The sequence below is a fragment of the Electrophorus electricus genome, chromosome 1 (assembly GCF_013358815.1).
Source record: "Electrophorus electricus isolate fEleEle1 chromosome 1, fEleEle1.pri, whole genome shotgun sequence".
Classification (NCBI taxonomy): domain Eukaryota; kingdom Metazoa; phylum Chordata; class Actinopteri; order Gymnotiformes; family Gymnotidae; genus Electrophorus; species Electrophorus electricus.
Window position 1 is genome coordinate 6,483,926 of NC_049535.1, and position 18,755 is coordinate 6,502,680.

Consider the following 18,755-nt stretch of genomic DNA (forward strand, 5'->3'; position numbering starts at 1 on the left):
AAAACAAAGTTCTTCCTTTGTTACAGCTAGCAGCTTCTCAGTTAGCTTCGCTCGCACGCACGCACGCGCGCGCACACCCACCAACTACAAACCACCTCATTCCACACTGATTTTAGTAGTAGTTGTGACTGGTGTTTTCTTGTTCAGATGTGCAACATCACAATAAAGTGACCTTTTGACTTTTACAATAACATTTTTTTTTCTGGTTAAGATCTGTTTAATATAGTTTAAATGCTTCATTAATATTAATAATGGCTCTGATCCAGGCGAGTTCTCCTCTTCTGCTCTTCAGCGACGAGCTCCTGTCTCCCACTGTTTAAATGAGATTTAGCCCATTTTGTCAACATAACACTCGAAAAGTGCGCAAAAATCACTATCTGATATGTCCGAGAGCTTAGAGTTGCATTGCATCAGTGTTTTTATTTTGCAAGAAGTGTGCGCTTGTACGAGGTGTTAAGGATATTTCACACTGGCCTGGAAGAGCGGTTTGGGAGGACAGCCTTTGTTCCCCTGCGGGCGAGCTTTCCCCGAAGACGGGCCTGCTCACATAAAGACCCTTCTGGAGACGCACGCAGGCCGGGACGCTGAAGGTACCGTTCCACCCTTCGGTGGCAAGGGGTTCAAATGAGGTGAAGGGGGTCTGGTGCAGTGGAGCTGTGAACCTGTGCCATGGCAGAGCTCCTCCAGCGGATTCGGACAGGATGGCCGGGCTGGACAGGGACAGGCGTTTTCTGCTTGGGGGCTTAGCTGTGATTGGCCAGTTGCTCTGTAACGAGAGGAAGAGGGGGCTTGGCAAGGTACGACCGAGAGCTCGGCCACACCGCATGCAGACACATGTAGCTATGCAGTTTACTCTTACCATCTAATCCATGTCCATTCTCAGGCTTAGTGTGTGTATGTGTGCGCGCTTGTGTTTAACTGTGCATACAGGCAAGAGTGTGTTTTTTGTGTTTGGTCGGATAAGCGAACAGTGGCTGTTCAGGGCCATTGAGGAATATTGAGCTCTAGGCTAGTTCCTGCTTTGAGACTGTACTGGAGAAGTGTGTGTGTGTGTGTGTGTGCAAGCAGGCAAGAACAGTGGCCATTGAGGAATATCAAGCTCTATGCTGGCACTTGCTTTGAGACTCGGCAGAAGGGTTGAAAGGAAGGAGCGCAGCCAGTGTAGTCGTAATGAATGTGCCTTTACTGGCCTGCACCAGTGCAGCTCAGCGCTGCAGTAAAGGCGATGATGGATGCCTCCATCCCCTTGGCCCAAGTACCGCATCACGGCCATCGCAGCTGCGGGGCTGTGTCACTGCCTTGTTCCTCTGGCCATGAAGTCTGCAACCCACCTCAAAATCTATTATGTTCGGTCTGACGTTACACGTATGTGGAACCAGAAGGAAGAGGTGGAAAACCAAAGTAGGCCAGCGTTGTGGTGGCAGAGTGGGTGTGCGTGTTTGCGCGCGTGCGTGCATGTCTTTTTCGCGCTGCACGCACTGACACACTGAACTAGAATGGCACCGATTCTGCCGCCTGCTATTGGCCGCCTGCCAGACGGCTAGAGGAGCATGTGGCAGGGTGGAGGGGCAGCTGAGGCAGCTCCCCCACAATGCACCACTCCCTCCCACTGCCCACCCGATGCCTCTCGCCTGTCTCCCCCCACCCCCGCCCCCTCTCAGCCCTGTTCACGAGCACTGCTGCAGAACTTCCCCCAGTGCACACTGCTTGAGTCTCCCTTATTAACTTGCTCACTAGAAGGTAGCCTGGATGGAGGGAGGGAGAGAGAGAGGGAGGGGGTTGGTGCCTTTTACTAGCGTCCTCTCTCGAAACCTCTCGAGTGTGTGCAGTTTGAAGCCTCCTGCTCATCCAGTGGAGCTCTGCATAAAACATGAAGCCACGGGTGCGTCAGCGGAAAGGGGGGTGGTGGTCTTGTCCTTGAATGAACGGACGGTAACCGCGGCGGGCAGGAACTGCCAGGCGGAGGGGTGCCACGGCCGCTCCTGCCGGCAGCCGGGCTAATTGCGCTCCTAATGAGCCACAGGGCGGGGGGAGGGGTTGCGGGGGTGGCAGAGCTGGGTCACTTCCCCGCGCGCACACCAGGCACGCGGTGCCAACTGTGCCAAGTCTCAGCACTCTGCGAAACAAACAGAGACAAGAGCCTTCCGTGCAACAGTAAACAGTGGCACGGGGGTGATGGAGGGTGTGGGTGTTACGGTGTGGACCGCGCAGCTCTGTCTTGCATTAAAAACACCAGGCTAATTTACACAGCAAGGCCTTTCCAGCTGACTAAGTGACTTCAGTGTTAGTGAGCGAAGTATGAATCCTGCCTTTGTCCTTTTGCCTGGAAAAAAAAAGGCCCTCTGTTATAGCCCTGAGGAACCCCGATGCAGGAAAGCAGGATGAAGGAAATGATGTAACTATCATATACATGTGCATAGGCTGCAAGGAGACTAATCGTACATGGCACAACTATGCATACATGCACGCAACCCCCCAAAGAGACACACACACACACACACACACACACACACGGCAATCCTCACAGAGCTCAGAATTAGGTTGATCACCTTGACTGTGCAGTTCACACTGGTTAGATTAGGGAGTGAATGCTATACCCTGTCTAGAGTTATTGCCTGTTTGTCAAGATTTGTTATAATCAAAGGCCCATTTAAAACAGAAAGCAGTTTGTTTTATAAATTGTATGTATTTTGGAAAATAAGATATTTATGTATTCTACAAACAGACCAGCTCTCCATAAGATTATCCCTGTAAAATAAAAATCTATTTAAAAATCACCGCTATCATATTTACACCTCAAATAGTGATGCAAACTGAATTCCTATAAAAATCAAACATAGCTGTCAATATCAAGTCCCGTGTCAAGATCAGCTTTCAAAGATTTGCTTTACACAAGAGCACTTGTGTCAGCATTGCTGTGTTCACAGCCAACTTCAAGCCCCCCCCCCCAGAACTTCAAAGTTAAATAAGGCCTTGGTCATAGAAATCCAGCCCGCTGGGGCGTTAGAGTCTGAGCACCTCCACAAAACTAACACCATATTGGTATCAGCTGCAGGCTAGCAGCATACATCCATTTAACAGTCAGTAAACAAGTCCAAAGTGCACCCATAATCCCAGCAGCAGAACTGTAGGAGACGACGACACTAACTTGACCTTAGTACGCTTTAAAAAGATGTTCTTTGTATGTGATCGCAGTCTAGAGACAGAGCTAACAGGGGATTTCTATTCTTCCCCAGTAAGGCTGATTAGAAATCGGGCGTGGCTTCCTACTTTTTTTCTACTCACCTCTCCAGCACGTGTAAAAATAAACAATATGGTGTATGTTTTTATTTCGTTTTGCGTGGACACCTGAAATCAATCACATTTCAGTCCTGTGGAGTGCAGCTTTTAGGCCCCCCCCCCCATATGTGGGGAGCGGCGTGGTTAGTTCGGGCTCTGTTTGCAACCCATGTCAGAAGTGAGAAAAGAAAAGACGAGGCTTGACAAAGCGGTCGAAAAGGAGAGCAAAGCAAGCACCCGCGAGTGCCAAGAAAGGCGAAGAGTTGGAGCGCGAGTGCGTGACGCGACAAACGGGAAGCAGCTCTATGCCCAGGGAGATAGGTGTACACACACTCCCAGATGCATAAAGAAAGAGAGAGTCTAGGGGAGAGGGAGGGAGGGAGAGAGAGAGAGAGAGAGAGAGAGAGAGAAAGAGAGAGCGCTTTCTCAGGTCAAGGGCAGGAAGGTGCTGCATTTTTTTTTTCTTTTTTAAGCCCTTCCCAGGCGGAGCAAGGCGGGCGGGGTGGGGGGGTGGGGTGTTGGAGGGGCAGGTTTGAGGTTCCACTGACGCCAGGCTGCATCGATCGTCCGCTTGGCTGGCTGCCAGGCCCAGGGCAGCAGTAGCAGTGGTGGAGCTGGCAGTACTGGTGGAAGCGGAGGGCCCCAGGCTCGCCCGCCCCCACCCAGGCTGCAGCCGCTGCGCTGAATGCGAATCCTGTTCCGTGCATGTGGGTCACTGTGGTCTGCGTCCGTCTGTCTGGCACTGAGGTTACTGGCAGCATTCTGAAGAACGCCAACACGGTCACATGACATACCTGGGCGGCTGTGGGGAAGGGGCCACTAATTTACACAAAGATAAGACTGAATATCATTAAGGGTTGACACATGAAACTAAATTCAGTTTGGGATACAGAATATTATAACAGCTATAACTTAGATGTATGTTTTACGTATTTACTCCAGGTGAATTCCGTATGAACATCACAGCCACGGCAAAACCGGCGTCTAAACCTTAAAGCTGGGAGCAGTTTACATGTGGCCATGGCAGTACACCACACACACCAGAAGGGGGAGCCCTGCAAGATCCGGGCAGAGGCGTAACAGCGACACGGGTACCACTGTGCGGCTCGGGCGAGAGGTAAGCCCCCACCCCTGACCTCGGGCCGGAGACTCTCTGAGCCGAGACCTTACAGTCATCGTCATGCCAGAAAAAAGACCCAACCGGCCCGACATCGCTGTGTGCGTGCGCCCCTCGTCAAGGTCGTTATCTAGATCAGGAAGTGGGGGGAGGCTGAGGGGATGAAAAAAAGGCCAAGGCGTCAAGTGTTAGATAATACAGCTCGAAGGGACCTCTCTCCCAGGATGATTGTAGCGTTAGAGGAGCCAGATATTTAGGACTCCAGTTACGTCACTGGGCCAAGATAAGTCCTCGCTGGACGGCACGGTTTAGAGAGGTTGAACTCTCGACGCCTCCATCACGTCATCCCGACGTTACGCTGCAGCGAGCCTGAGAAATCACTGATCTGAATCACGGTGATGAAGCCCCGTCACAGGAGTCCGGAACTGAATATAGCAGTAACCCAGTCCAGGCTACCGCCATGCCTGACGCGGTATCGCAGTGACTCACGCAAGGCTACCAACGTGTCTGATAAAATGACTTACGCAAGGCTACCAAGGTGTCTGATACAGTGATTCACGCAAGGCTACCAACGTGTCTGATAAAATGACTTACGCAAGGCTACCAAGGTGTCTGATACAGTGATTCACGCAAGGCTACCAACGTGTCTGATACAGTGATTCACGCAAGGCTACCAACGTGTCTGATACAGTGACTTATGCAAAGCTACCAACGTGTCTGATACAGTGATGCACGCAAGGCTCCCACTGCGTCTGACGCAGTGATCCACGAATGCATGCAGAGCTACTGCCGTGTCTCCTGCAGGTCCAGGGTGACGTGCACTGTCAACGTTTTTAACGTGTACAGTGCTATGTGCCTCAACGCAGCGCCAGATCGCACGCTCAGGCTCAGCTTCTGGTCCTTTCCGGGCCAGACGTCAGCACCAAGGTCCCCACAGCCGCTCCTCTGTCCCGAGCCATCTGCCCCGACCGTAAATCAGCCCGGGGCTTAAAGGCACCCGAAACGATGCCCGCTTTATAGTCCTATACTGGCATCTACAACTAAAGCAAGGGTAGAAAATGAAGTGGGGTGTGTGTGTGTGTGTGTGTGTGTGTGAGTGTGTGTGTGTGTGTGGGGGGGGGGTCAGCTTACTGCAGCCGTTTATTGAATTTGGAGGGTGGGGCGACGGCTCAGATGAATGGACCTCTGTATTCTTCATAATGGCCTGCGCTGCACTAAGACCGACAGAGGTTACACTAACAGAGGAGCACTGTTGTTGTAATGACGGTGAACATGCGTGTTCCCCGTGTGTCTCTCTGACACACACACACACACTCTTATGCACCCTCATGTCTGTTTGTGGATCGACCCTGACTGTTATGCACCAGATACAGTTTCAGAATTGCCACTTGTGAATCACAGAGCAGAGTAGATAGCATCTCCGTGGGACACAGCTCTCTGCTGACCCCTGACGAAGGCTTGTACATAAATACTACAATAGTATTAGTACATTACATGCGTCGGTAGCAACGTCAGAGGACTCTGAGGGCATCAGCCGTAAGACCCGGGGCACAACCCGCAAAGGTCCGTAAACCCAGCCCAAAACCAGATGCGGTCCCGGTCCCGGGACGGGACCGTGCCGTGCCGCCAGAACTCGAGCCACCTCGGTCGCACCATGAGCTCGGGCTGCGGAAAACAGAGTGCACACAAGGAAAACCCGCTGGTACCGAGTGTGATGCAATCATCGCTCCCACGTTGTGTAGTCCCAAAGCTCCTAGGAAAAAAAGTCCTCGCGTCACTATGAAATCAACCCGGTGAGAGGAAGAAAAAAAACCACCATGGTGAAGCATTTCCGGGCATTCTGAGAGAGAGAGAGAGAGAGAGAAATAAGTGGTTATAACATGGTTTCAGATGCCAAACTGGACATTGTTATGAGCCTCGCTACGACATCCCGCAATGACGCTTTCAGTGTTTCAGAAACGTAGGATGAATAAAATCCTCTTTATCAGAAACCCTGTTCAGTTCGCTCCTAACCTGCAACTGCTTTCAGCTCACTAACCCAGTGAAGTCCTCTCTCTACCCCCAAAATAAACGCACCTCAGCAGAACGCTACCTTATCAGGACAGTAAAGAGGTGTACGTGTGTGTGTGTGTTTTAGCAAGAGCCCGTGTTTCCTTCGTGATAGCCCAGAGTGCATGTACCTATGGCTTACAGATCTGAGACCGGACCTGGTCCCAGGGTGTGCCCTGTATCACACACAAGCGCGAGCGCGCTCGCACACGCATATCCCCGCCAGCTGCTGGTGGTGGGGTGATACCCAGACATGCCTGTCCACTGCGCTCCTGGGACAGAGGGGGTCAGCACTGATGTTAACCAGTCCTCTGAAGGCTTCTAGCCTGATAACACCCAGAGAGATGAGAACTATGGGGTGGAATGTAAACAGCTGGCAGAGCAGCATCTGAAAGGGGTGCATTAACATCCAGAATTGTTTACATCTACATAAAGACATCATATTCCCACGTGAGGCTCGTAGCCTGGCGTTTGCAGGGAAGAGGCTTTGAACAGAGGCATGGAGGATTACGGATATTCTCTGGCAATATCGAACACACACACACACACACACACACACACACACACACACACACACACGGCCCTTTGTCTGCTTCAATCTTGTCCTCCTCTTCAGGTGAAACCTCTCCTGACTCTCCTGTTTGGAGAGTGGTGCGTTCCGAAATTCATCATGGCGTTACCTGGGAAGGCCGGGAGCTCAGACAGACAGAGAGAGGAGGAGACGGACGTGTTCTGATACATAAACATTCCTCGCCTTTCAGTCGGGCATGGGGGAGAAGGCGCCGCCAAAAAAGCTTTGCCGACAGGAGAGGAACACAGGAATACAGTCTCTCTGGTATTTGGCCAACTACCATGAAAAGGTGTGTGGGTGGAGGGGCTAGATCCATCAGGAAGAAGACGGGAGTCTTTCTTTTTCTTCCCCACCTCTCCCTCCCTCCCTCCCTCTCTCACGCTCTCTCCCTCTCCGTGTGGTAATTGAGAAGTGGCCTGGCTAGGACTCAGCCCAGATGGAAATCATTCTGGCACAGGGGAAGAGAAAGAGAATGAGGGAGAGAAAGAGAGAGAGGGGGGAGAGGGGAGGAGAAACAGAGGGAGAGAGAGGAATTGGAAGAGAAAGAGAAGGAGGGAGGAAGAGAGAGTGAGAGATGGATAGAGAGAGAGAGGGCATGACAGCAAGCAATCGAGAGCCCAAACGGATATCCTGAGATATTAATTGAACAAGACCTCACAGATCTCCAGAAAGTCTCAACCACTGTGATGACTCAACAGTGACCGGAGCAAATTTACAAGGTGTCTGTGGTCATGAAGACCTGTGTTTTAATCGGGCGCCTTCTGCTGTTGCTACGGATCAGGCTGAGGGATCCTGGTCACATCCTAGAAAGCACACAACCATTCCAGTGGAATACTGCACCCCACAGTAATCTGAGATACGGCATAAGCGCATCCCCAAACACCATCAGATTAAAAAACAGAGTCCTAGAATTGCCTGGAAAGTCTGTTCTAAGGACTGGTCTAGAATCAACCACGTGCAAATCCATGTGATTGTTCACACCAGGATATGACTAGCAAAAACTGATCTTACAACAGTTTGGTAAACAGCTTGCGTAAACAGTGCGGAGAGTGAATCCAGGTCACCGGGAAGTGATGGAGACACTCAAGAAAGGCCGGATCTAGAGGGGTTCACTGCTAACCAACTCCCTCCCTTGCGCACTCTCTCTTCCTCTCTGCATACTAAGAGCTATAAAAAAGCAACAACAAAAAAAAAAGCCAGTCAATTTTAGCAGCATAATTACATCCACGTTTTAGTTTCATTTTCTCACTCCTAATTGGTTCAGGCCAATCCGGTTTCTCAGCTAAGTTTCCCAGTGCTCCGAGTGGTGCATGTATGATCAAACAAGTTATGAATAAACAACTCCCAAATCACCAAGCACAGATCAGAAAGGACTGTAGGTTGGCGGAATTCAGGCGCGAGCACAGTCATGAAGTGTTTATCGGCAACCGTCGGGAAAACTGGAAACAGCTACCAGCAGACCAGAGAAGTTAGAGGAACTAAAGCTCCAATTACAGATGACAGGAATCAAAAACATGAGGAGAGAGAGAGAGAGAGAGAGAGATGCCATTCAAATAACTGGAAAGACACTCGACAGTGGGGAAAGTCCCTCTGAACACGCGCGCTCCCCTCGCGCTGAATCATCAGTAAACTGACTGAAGTAGACCAGCAAGACCAGTATTCTCCCAGTCTGCCTCTGTACACGGTAACACCGTTTAAAACCACATTCCTTTACGGAAAGCACAACATATGCGGACCTTTAATCGCTAATCAACTCTAACGGATCTCGCACATTTTATATTCATTTCACAAACCCTTCGTAGTACAGTACAAGATGGATGCAATATGCATAATATAAACAATGGTCGGAGAATCCGACGGGAATGCAGGCACGTCGATACATCTGATTTAGCCAGACAAATCATCAGGCCTGTTAAAACTTTCTGACCGCCATAATCTGCGCAACCTGAATTATGAATAAACTACCGCGCCAGCCGCTTCACTGTTCGCGTTTCGGAACAAAAGTGTAGGGCACTAAGCGAGTCACTGCTCGCCTCGAAACACGCAGACGGCTTCCACTTAGCGAGAATAAAATATGACTAATGCAAACGTCCCTCTCGGTAACACGTTCTCTCCACTTCACCGGGAGAGTAGCCGTGTGGGCGGATAGACGGTGTCCAGCACCGTAGGGGAAAGAGTGGGGGGAGGATGCATCTATGCCCTTCTGAAACAGGCGGTGAAAGGGAAACAGAGGGTGAAACACGGGGGTGACTCGGGGGCAAAGCACGGCTCCGGGATGAGTTCTTTAACGAATGTGCAGACGTCGGTAAGATGGCCACGATAAACCCTCAAGAGATGTGCAGACGCCATCGAAAAAGCGCCCGACAGACACACACCGGGATCGGTCCTGTGTTTTCTAAATCGAATGGGTCGGAACGGGTAAAGGAGTGTAGAGAGAAACAGGAGAACAGGAGAAAGCCACATTTGGAAATCTCTGCACGGTGAAAACCACTCTGCAGACCCGTGGCCTTAAAGGTATTCAGTGGAGTGTGGTGAAAATGAGGTATAGTGAGGTATTTGAAATAATAACATCTTTAATGTTTAATCATGTAAGGTCTTCTTGCAGATACAGGCTACACGTTGGCCAACCAATTTAAGTATGGCCTAAGGAAAATAAAAAAGGAAAAATGTGACTAATGTCTGCTTTATTTGCAAATGAACAATGTGGAAAAGCTTCCTTGCATCAGTAATTATGTGGTTATTCTGGTAAATCTGTGTGTTAATATTCAAAATTCCTCAACAGGGAGTTATAAACGGGGCATCGGAGGTCTGTTACCCTGTTATACTTGTATAATGCAGAAATGTATCATTTACCGACATAACTCAAGCATCTACCTTAAAATTGCAAACCTGCAGATACTTCACTGCAGCCTCCAGCTGGAGAAAAAGGAAGGCCAGGATGTCAGCGGCTTCGGATGTGTGGGAGTGGGTTTGTAGAAGAGCGTGGGCGAGCGGATGGGGGAGCAGACAGCTCGCGTGGGCGGCTAGAATGGGGAGACAGTGAGACAGCTTTCTCCATGGCTTTATCTCATACTTTTGTGTGTGTGTGTGTGTGTGTCTGACAAGCACGTTGATATATGATGCGCAAAGTGGATGATGTCATGGAGATGAGACGAGATCGAAGGTACTCGCGAAACTTCTGCGCTTGCGGGCAGGATGACCTCATCACCTTTCACCGGCGGGTGCAGGGCTGGCCGGTTCCGCCCGGTCACGGGGAAAGCGAATAAATACACTAGACGCACACAGCCTGATCGAGCGCAAACCCAAAGACTTGCAGCCGACGCTGAGCCACGTCGCGGCGGATGTTCCCGACGTCCTCCGGCGACCTTGTCGAAGACTGAAACGTTGGCAAAAACGACTGAAGAGGCGAGGCAGATGTGGGGCAACGCCAGCCGTCGCTGAAAAGCGGAACAACAGGGAGGGCGCTAGAGCGCGGCCGCCGCGCGAGCCTCAGCCCCGGTGCAGAATGCGTCCGCGCGAGCAATTCCGCTGCAAACATTAAAAAAAAAAGAAAAAAAAAAGTGAACGGCAACTCCTGAACGAAACACCGACGCGTCCTGACAGCCACGGATGCTTAATATTCCGCAGACGTCTGTGTGAATAATTCAGACATACAGTGCAATCCACACAGTAAGGGAGATTTTAAAAAGAAAATTGCTGAGACAGGATAAATTATGGTTCGATGGTTCCACAGTTGAATTAAATATCATGGTCATCATCATTTTTAACCAAGCAAAAACTGTAAAGTGAGTTTTATCATGAAAACCCCGAAAATAAACTAAACGCAACTTACTAAAAAGTTACTGCCTGTTACCTACAACAGGCATTGCTTTATATCAAACAGCTACAAATTACGCGCCAAATCTTCGGCATCTCATTTAATTAAATTCAAATCTTAGTGTCACTCAATTGTAATAAACTACTAGACACTTAAAAGTCAGTTTAGTAAACAAACAAACAAACAAAAACCTTATTGTAAAAGGATGGAAGTAAGGCTGGAAGAAAAAACATTTTCCTTCTTTATATTTATTTGAACAGAAGAGTGAGTTTGGAAGGTGAACAACCATATCCGCAGGCCAAAGGTGTTTTGTTTTTTTTTTTTTCTACGTGAGTTACAGCAGCTCACAGGCCCATTGAGGTGGGTTTCATATCCTTGTACTGGTTCATCTCATAGTGTTTTGCAACACCCAGGCACAATTCACAACGTTTTCTCTCCTTCATATACACACACGTGTATGCTAGTAAGGACCTCCTGACACTGAGACAGACTGAATCTGCCATATGCGCAGTGCCTCTCCCCATGCTGAGACCTCTCATGAACGTAGAGGGCCCACTGCAGTAGCAGTCAGCCCGGAGTGGGTCTGGGCGCTGCGCCAGGGGTGCCCAGGGGCATTGCCAGAGAAAACGACCTCCCTGAGGAACGGCTTAGCCTGATGACGTGTGTGTGTGTGGTGTTAAAAATACGCTCTTGGCTTCGGGAGGTTTTGGGGGTTTAGTGATCTCATGAGCGTCGCACATTGCAAGGCAGCTATGCAAATGCACACGCATCAGCAGTCATGATGTCAACACCACGGGTCATGTCCCAGATCGGGACTGGAGCAAACCCCTGTGTCGGACCCTGGTGAGGAAGAGCTACCCAGACTATCGCTACCCAGACTATCAGAGCAGAACTCGACCAGTGTTAGGTGGGCAAAGATGAAGAGCGAGAGAGAGAAAATTAGAGGGAAGAAATGCTGGACTTAGATCTGTGTGGAGATTATATATGTGTGTGTGTTTCCCAGAGACAGGGTTGGCGTGAGTAAAATGGTAAATTTCTGAACTGTTCCAGACATATACTTCCCACTGGCAGACATTCACAGTCACCTCTGAGCAGACAAAGTCAACATTAATACAGTGATGAACATCAGACACACGCACACACACGCCAGGACCATACAGTTGCTGTTATCTATCTTCCCCAGACACCCACACACACTCAAAAGGCACACTGCACTTTAACAACCATAATTCCACTTCAAAGATAACCATAAATCTCTTTAATTGGATCGATCACAAACTGCAAACTTGTAGTTCCTCGCCGCTTCTGAGGACAGCCCTTCCCTGGAGGCACGAGTCTGGCGATGTCCGCGGACCAGGCTTGGAGGGGGTGGGACGCAGACGGGCAGACAAAGCCCCGGCGAGCATTTCGTCTCAGGCCCACTGTGAGGGCGGGCGGGCTGGCTGGCTGGCAGCGTTCCCTCAGTCCAGTTCTCTGGATGCAGCTGCCAAATCGCAGCCCGTTAGCATCAGCGACCGAGTGTTGGGACCCCCTGCTGCCGATCGGCGGGAGCTCGGCCTGGGACTTCCAGGGACCCGTCTGCCCTGTACACGGCTAACGGACGAGGCAGCGGTACTAGTACGAGTAAGTGAATGTCTTGTTGCTTTTTAAAAATGCCTGCGAGAGAATGTCTGCCTCCACCTTCCCCAACGCCGTCCGGTCACAACCAGGCGATGCACAGTGCATGGCTCCAGCTGGCCGGTAACGTCCACTGTAGCCCAGACACTTTCTCTCTCACCGTGGGAGCGCCACTCCACTCCCCCGGTGGTTTCTGAAAAAAAGAAGAGAGGGAGGGAAAGAATAAAAGAAAGAGGGGGAAGGGGAACAAGGGAGTGAAAAGGAGAGAGTGAGCGCAGCACCAGGCTTCTGTAAAAGCCATTAAGCCCTGATTGTCTCAGTACGCTCCTGGCTGTTTTTAATGAATTACTAGTGGAGAGAGAGAGAGAGAGAGAGAGAGAGAGAGAGAGATAAAGGGGGGGAAGAACAAGTAAAGGGGAGCAAGGAAGGGATGAGAGGAGAGGTACTGAAAGACGGAAAGAGAAAAGAGAACCAGACACAGAGTGCAGGAGGGGGAGAGCGAAAGTGTAATCCATGTACAGCACTAAAGGTGGGGCGCACCCTGCTGAGGGGGGGGGGGGGTTTCACAGCTGTACTCTTTCTGAGCATGAGGAGAAAGGAAACTAAGGGGGAGGAGGGGGAAAAGTGGCCCGGAGAACAGCAGCGTCTGCCGTGACGGAGACCAGAGCGGCAGGTCAGCGTGAGCGCAACTGTTTCACGGCCAACCCCCCCCACGCCATGCGACCCTTGTCTGCCGATCGGGGCTTCTGCAGCCCGACGGAGGGGATCGATGGCGCGTTAGCCGTGGTGGTGGCGCCGCACGCGGGACTGGCTTCTCCCTGCGGCCGGTTTCCTCCACTCCGCTGCTCGACACGGCCAGGCGAGGCGGGCGGGGTGGAAAGCACGCCGGACTGCTGACGTCCTGGAAGCGCAGAGACATCACCAGAGGGAAAAGCAGGCACGTCTGACTGTCGGTTATTGAGACTGAACACAGGAAAAATGGGGGGGAGTCCCCCCCACATTTCCTGAAACAATAAAATTTGCGCTCACTTCTGAGTAGTCAAGGCCTCAGCTCAGGACTGTGAGGCTTGGTGTTAGTTCTCTCTCTCTCACACACACACACACACACACGAACAGTTGTTTAATGTCACTGCTACTGATCTATTGCCAATGACCTCAGACTGTAAGTGCTGAGATACAGGTCATAAAGCTTTGCATATGAGTCAGTAGTTCTAAGCCTGTAAGGAACACTGTGGGGGTCAACTAAGGTCAGGGGGTCATACAGGGTGGCCGGCTCGCCCACGCCAACAGCCTCCCGCTCACGTGGGTGCTTGGTGTCCATCTCGACCGCTGATGCCACGGGATCTGATTATATTATATTCCTAATTATATTTTTCCTGGCGGCATGGCTGGGGTTAAAGGTCACTGGGGGTCCACTGCAAAAGACAGTTCAGCAGAGGGATATGGCTGGGTGAGGCAAGGCTCTGGGGAAGGGGAGACTTCACCAAGACCTGGCCGACCAGCCAAGGGGACAGGAACGAAGCGTCCACCCACAAACACCCACACACGTCTCTTTCGTTCATTTTAATTCACTGTTATTACCCATGGGTCTTCACTCCAGACACCGCTCTACATTTCCATGCATAATATGCATGCCGCGGTCCCAAGGCCCCCCCCCGGTCCTGTCTCGTCTGTGTCCTGAGGTGCGTCTGAGTCTCTGGGTGTCGTGCCCCTTCCTTTAAAATACGGACGGCCGCCTTGCCACACAGAACACAAAGCTACGAAACGGGGAACGACTTCTGACAGCGTGCGGCGGGCGTCTCCTAGGTGACGCATCTGGCTTTGGGTGGGGGTGGGGAGGTGCGTGTCAACACGCCTAGATGTCCTACTTACTATTTGTAGTAGATGTGGAAGTCTTGGTCACCTGTGTGTTCTGTTGTGCCTCTGAGTATAAAAGAACCACCTTGGGGAATCTGGGGAACGTGAAGTATTGCAAGGGTGCGTCTGTCAAAACAGCACAGGTGGGGAAAAAACAATAACAACAACAACAACAACGTTCATATATGTGTCACTTGAGAGAGGAGAAAGTTAATGATATGCAGGAGGCCAGAGGCAGGAACCCAAACCCTGTCACACTGAATTTAAACATGTTTTCAGGGCCCAAGCTACACTGCCACACAGTGAGCTCAACACTAGGAACTTTTCGGCCTCGATTCAGGCAACACCGTGTCGGCACCGGAACTGATAAAACTACTACTACTAATAAGAACAAATGTCATTTCTCCATATTATTTACCATTACTGTTATTAGTTGTTATTATTACTAAGAAGAAAAAGCAAAGTAAGACGAAAAGATAGCAGGAGCCACTTGGCACTATGCAAATGGGATGACTAACTGGTCAATAGCGGTCAATAGCGCATACTCAATAACTGCCTGATTCAGAGAAGTATTGCATTTGGCAAAACGGCTGTGGGAATGTTCACGGCTCCGGTGGGACGGCAGTGCCGAGTTCCCGTAAGACTGCGTGGAGCTCTTGTTCCTGGCTGCCGTCTGTCAGACACCTGGCGTGCGTGTCGATCAGAGTAACGAGGCGTTATCGGTCACCGTGCCTGCTCCTCCCTTTCGGCTAATGCGCTGAGGCTGATGTGTGCTGGCTCATCAAATTACACCGGGGAGGGGAAGGCCTCCTGCTCACGGCCCCTGCCTGGCCCCTGCGCCGCCTTATTGGCTGGTCTCTGTGTGCTCGGCGAGATACAGATCTCTATCCTTTCTCTTGTGTTCAGGACTTAGCCGTCTTAGACGTGCCTGATCAATATTGACCCTGGTTCACTGGACACACGTGCACAAATCAAGTGCTGAAACCTCCCTTTTTGTAAGCATTTAGAAGCGCAATGCAAACACCCTTTTCAATTTGCGTTGGGGTTCGGTTTCTCCTGAGAGAGCTTCACAATGTACTGATAATCCATCACATGGACCGCTGTTCAGTGCTCCAACACACACTTCACTTCAAAAAACTGCACGCCGGAGCCGTTACTGTTCCACTGCACAATTTTACTGTTCTGCCATTTCTTCACTCTTAACTGCAGTGAGGGTTTTTACATAAACACACTTCTTGCACAACTGGTCAGGTGCGCCACAGAGATCGTCCCAGTGCCGACAGCCCTTAGAGGGGTGCTTCAGGAGAACAGTTTAATGTTTCGATATACCAATCATCCAAAAATAAAATTTTATCTTGGTCACTTGGGAAATTTTTCTCTTGAACGTTCATTCAACAATGTTTGCAAAAGTTTCTCTTGATTATAAGTTAGGAAATAGAAGGAAAAAAAAGTGAGATTAGTAGCTGCCATGTGCTTGGAAGGTCAAACACACTCGCATGCAGCATCAGTGCCCGATTTGCTGGACTTTCTTGCTCAGTGGCCTGGAGCCCTTGGTGCCGCCCAATTAGTTCCATTAGTTAAATGCAACACATGGTTCGTGGTTGGAACGCAGCAGGTCTGGTGTCAGTTTCTTCCACGCTACTCACCGTGGCCCTGCATGGTCGCGAGAACAAAATGCTGATCTGCGCTCAGCATGGGGTAGCTCTCCTAATATCAGGGCTGGCAACATGTACTAAAAACGCGGACAGGAGCGTCTGAAAGCAAAAAGCCTTTTTTCTGGGACACCAAACAATGGTCTCCCTAAGCACATAACAGGCAGAGGTCATCAATATACTCAGCAGTGCTGTGAAAACGTGTAGTATGATTGATCTGCGCCCCTTCACGTGCTATTGTTAAGGAAGAAGAAAAATGAGATAATAAGAAATGAGACGTGATGTTTCCACAGATGGCCGCCGGTGCTGCTGGACGGATCTCAATCAGGAACGGTGCAGGCGGCCCGTATTGAGGGAAACCAGGCCAAATAACGAGGGTTAATTCAGGACTGTAGCCAGCCCACGATTCCTCCCTAAACCGCCAAAGACTACAGCAGTCACTAAACACAAATGCGTAATCCAAAACGATTTATTCAGACACACGTTTATTTGTGATTTTTGTGTGATATTTTGTATTTCTTAAAAACAGTGCACCCCCCAAGCCCCCTGATGGTTCAGTCTTTCCAGCTCCCAGCGGTCCGGCTTACTTCCCGGGAGCATGGCGGAAGTCTCCTTCTGGGAAGAGTTCTCAGTGCGGCATGGTGTGGCTGCACTTCCAGCCGGATCCTGTGCTGTGCCTCCACAGGAGGAACACGGTCTCCTGGCTCGCCTGCTGAGAACACAGGCACCATGGGGCACAGCCGGGATTCGAACCGCACCGGTGGCGCGCTGCCTAAGGCAGGCTGTTGGGGGGAAACAGAGGCGGGCTGTTGTCTCTATGCTTTTGTTGGTATGTTGTTTCTGGGTTCTTTTGGTTTCAGCTTTTTCTGATTAGGGAATAAACTGCCTGGTGCAAATGGAGCAAGCCTATCTCTCATCCAGGCACTGAAAAGGCTCATTATTTCCAAACACGGCTGCGACTCCGTCCCCTCCCACACCCCATCACCTGAAACGGAGGTCTGACCAGGTGGCACGTCCACCGGGGTGCATGAAGAGAACTCCTTTTTACGTCCCCGCGCGGGAAGCTCCGTTTCAAAAGTGGAGTGCTGCACAAGTGCCTCTGCACATCTGGAAGCGTTTAAACCTCGTGCCGAGCGCAGATGAAGCCCAGACCCAACACTGGAGGCAAGGGAGAAAAACCAGTCCGTCAGCAACCGACCACTCTCACCACATGTGAGCAGTGTGGCCGTTCAGAACCAAAAAACCCGCTAAAACCCTCCTGAACTCCAGCTCGGGACAAACACGCCGCTCGGCTGACGGTACTTTAGCCGCTCATCTTTGCGGGACTAATGAGAAGGAGGAGTGTTCTTGAACGAGCCATGCTTCACATCTGAAAGCGCATTACAGGTGTGACACAGAACCTACTCCAGAAAATTGGGTTTTTCAGTGACATTGTGAAGGTAGTAACGTGGAGGAAGCAAGCGTTACGTCCAGGGGCTGAGCAGTTCCTCTCCTGATGGCACGGCCTGCTCCATTGGCCTTGCGGACCCTGTGGTGATATCACAGAGGGTGTGTGTGTGCGTGGGGGGGTGGGGGGTGGGGGGTGGAGCTTATTTGTTCTTGCTGAGGGTGCGCTGTTTCTCGGCGTGCTCCACCAGCTTCTCCTCCACGTACAGGCCTTTACGCCTCCGCACGGCGTTCACGTATTTCAGCGCCTGGTTGGCGGAATCAGCCTTTTCTCCGAAGTGGAGGTACTCTTCCTCGGTGGTGGGGACCCAGAATGGATCGCTTGGGATTACCTGGGAGATGCACGAACACACACGCACGCACGCAGGCACACGCACACACACACACAATGAATCACACAGAGACCTTTAAAACGGGACTACGACTCAGTCGTGAACAACAATCGTCTCCACGGCCACACAGAGAACAGCTCTTGGACCAATTTAGCGTTTAGCATTTATCAGACAGCGCGTATATCTTTGGGTATTGCTTACCTCGATGCTCAGGTGTCTGCTGAGAAAGGCTGCTGGCCACCTCCACATCCCCCACCTCCACCAGCCCCTTTTCAGTACTTCCCAATATTTTAAATAGACGTATGCAGATTTAAGCCCTGTCCGTGTGAACGGAGGGAGCAGAGTTCACGTTTGAGACGTTTCCACGGTGCAAAGGATAATTCCCTCCAGAAAAGTAACCCCAGGTCTACTAGGAACCCAGCCGCTAAAAACAGGACCCGCCAGCATATCATTTAACCAGTGAAACATTCCAAGAAAACGGAACCAAAGCGACAGCCTTAAATAATTAAATATTTAATTCAAAGTGAAATTAGGGTAAAGCAATATTGCCTTCTAAAAACATTCAAATAAGTACAAATCCTTGTGGAAGCGTAGAAGTCCTGTAACTAACACTTTTCTATTCCCTTAATGAAAGGTGTCCAGTTTAATACCCAGTTTTGGTCCCTGAGACGCGCTCTAGTTATAGATAAAACATGCTCGTCTGATACAGAAGTCTCATTATGAACAGCACGGAAACACTGTGCTCCAGTAGACAGACAGACAGACAGACAGACAGACAGACACACACACACACACACACACACAAGATAGCAGATGCTTAGGGCATGACGCAATGATTGCAGGCACACGCTAGCGCGTGTGCACCCCCACCCGCACGGAGACAATGACCTCACACTCTGACAATAGTCAGAGGGTACAATTACTGTAGCCGAGCGGTGGATGCTGGGCACCTGGTGAGGGGAGGCCCCTTGTAGCTGTTCCGTTACTATGGAACAGATGGCCGGGGCCGCCGACAACC

At 50.6% G+C, this 18,755-nt stretch overlaps 1 protein-coding gene across 4 annotated transcripts in view; it reads right to left on the bottom strand.

Moving 5' to 3' along the window:
* Positions 1-12,068: 12,068 nt before the first annotated feature.
* efl1 (elongation factor like GTPase 1) overlaps positions 12,069-18,755 on the bottom strand; it is a 62,242-nt gene continuing 55,555 nt past the window's right edge. For 2 of the 4 annotated variants that reach the window (XM_035526911.1, XM_035526914.1), the window contains exon 20: positions 16,413-17,737. In XM_035526911.1, the coding sequence (XP_035382804.1) occupies positions 17,549-17,737 (189 nt within the window). In that variant the 3' untranslated portion in view covers positions 16,413-17,548. Of the gene's footprint in view, positions 12,644-16,412; positions 17,738-18,755 lie in introns of those variants that run through there. The other 2 variants (XM_035526916.1, XR_004776148.1) reach the window with 2 other exon arrangements.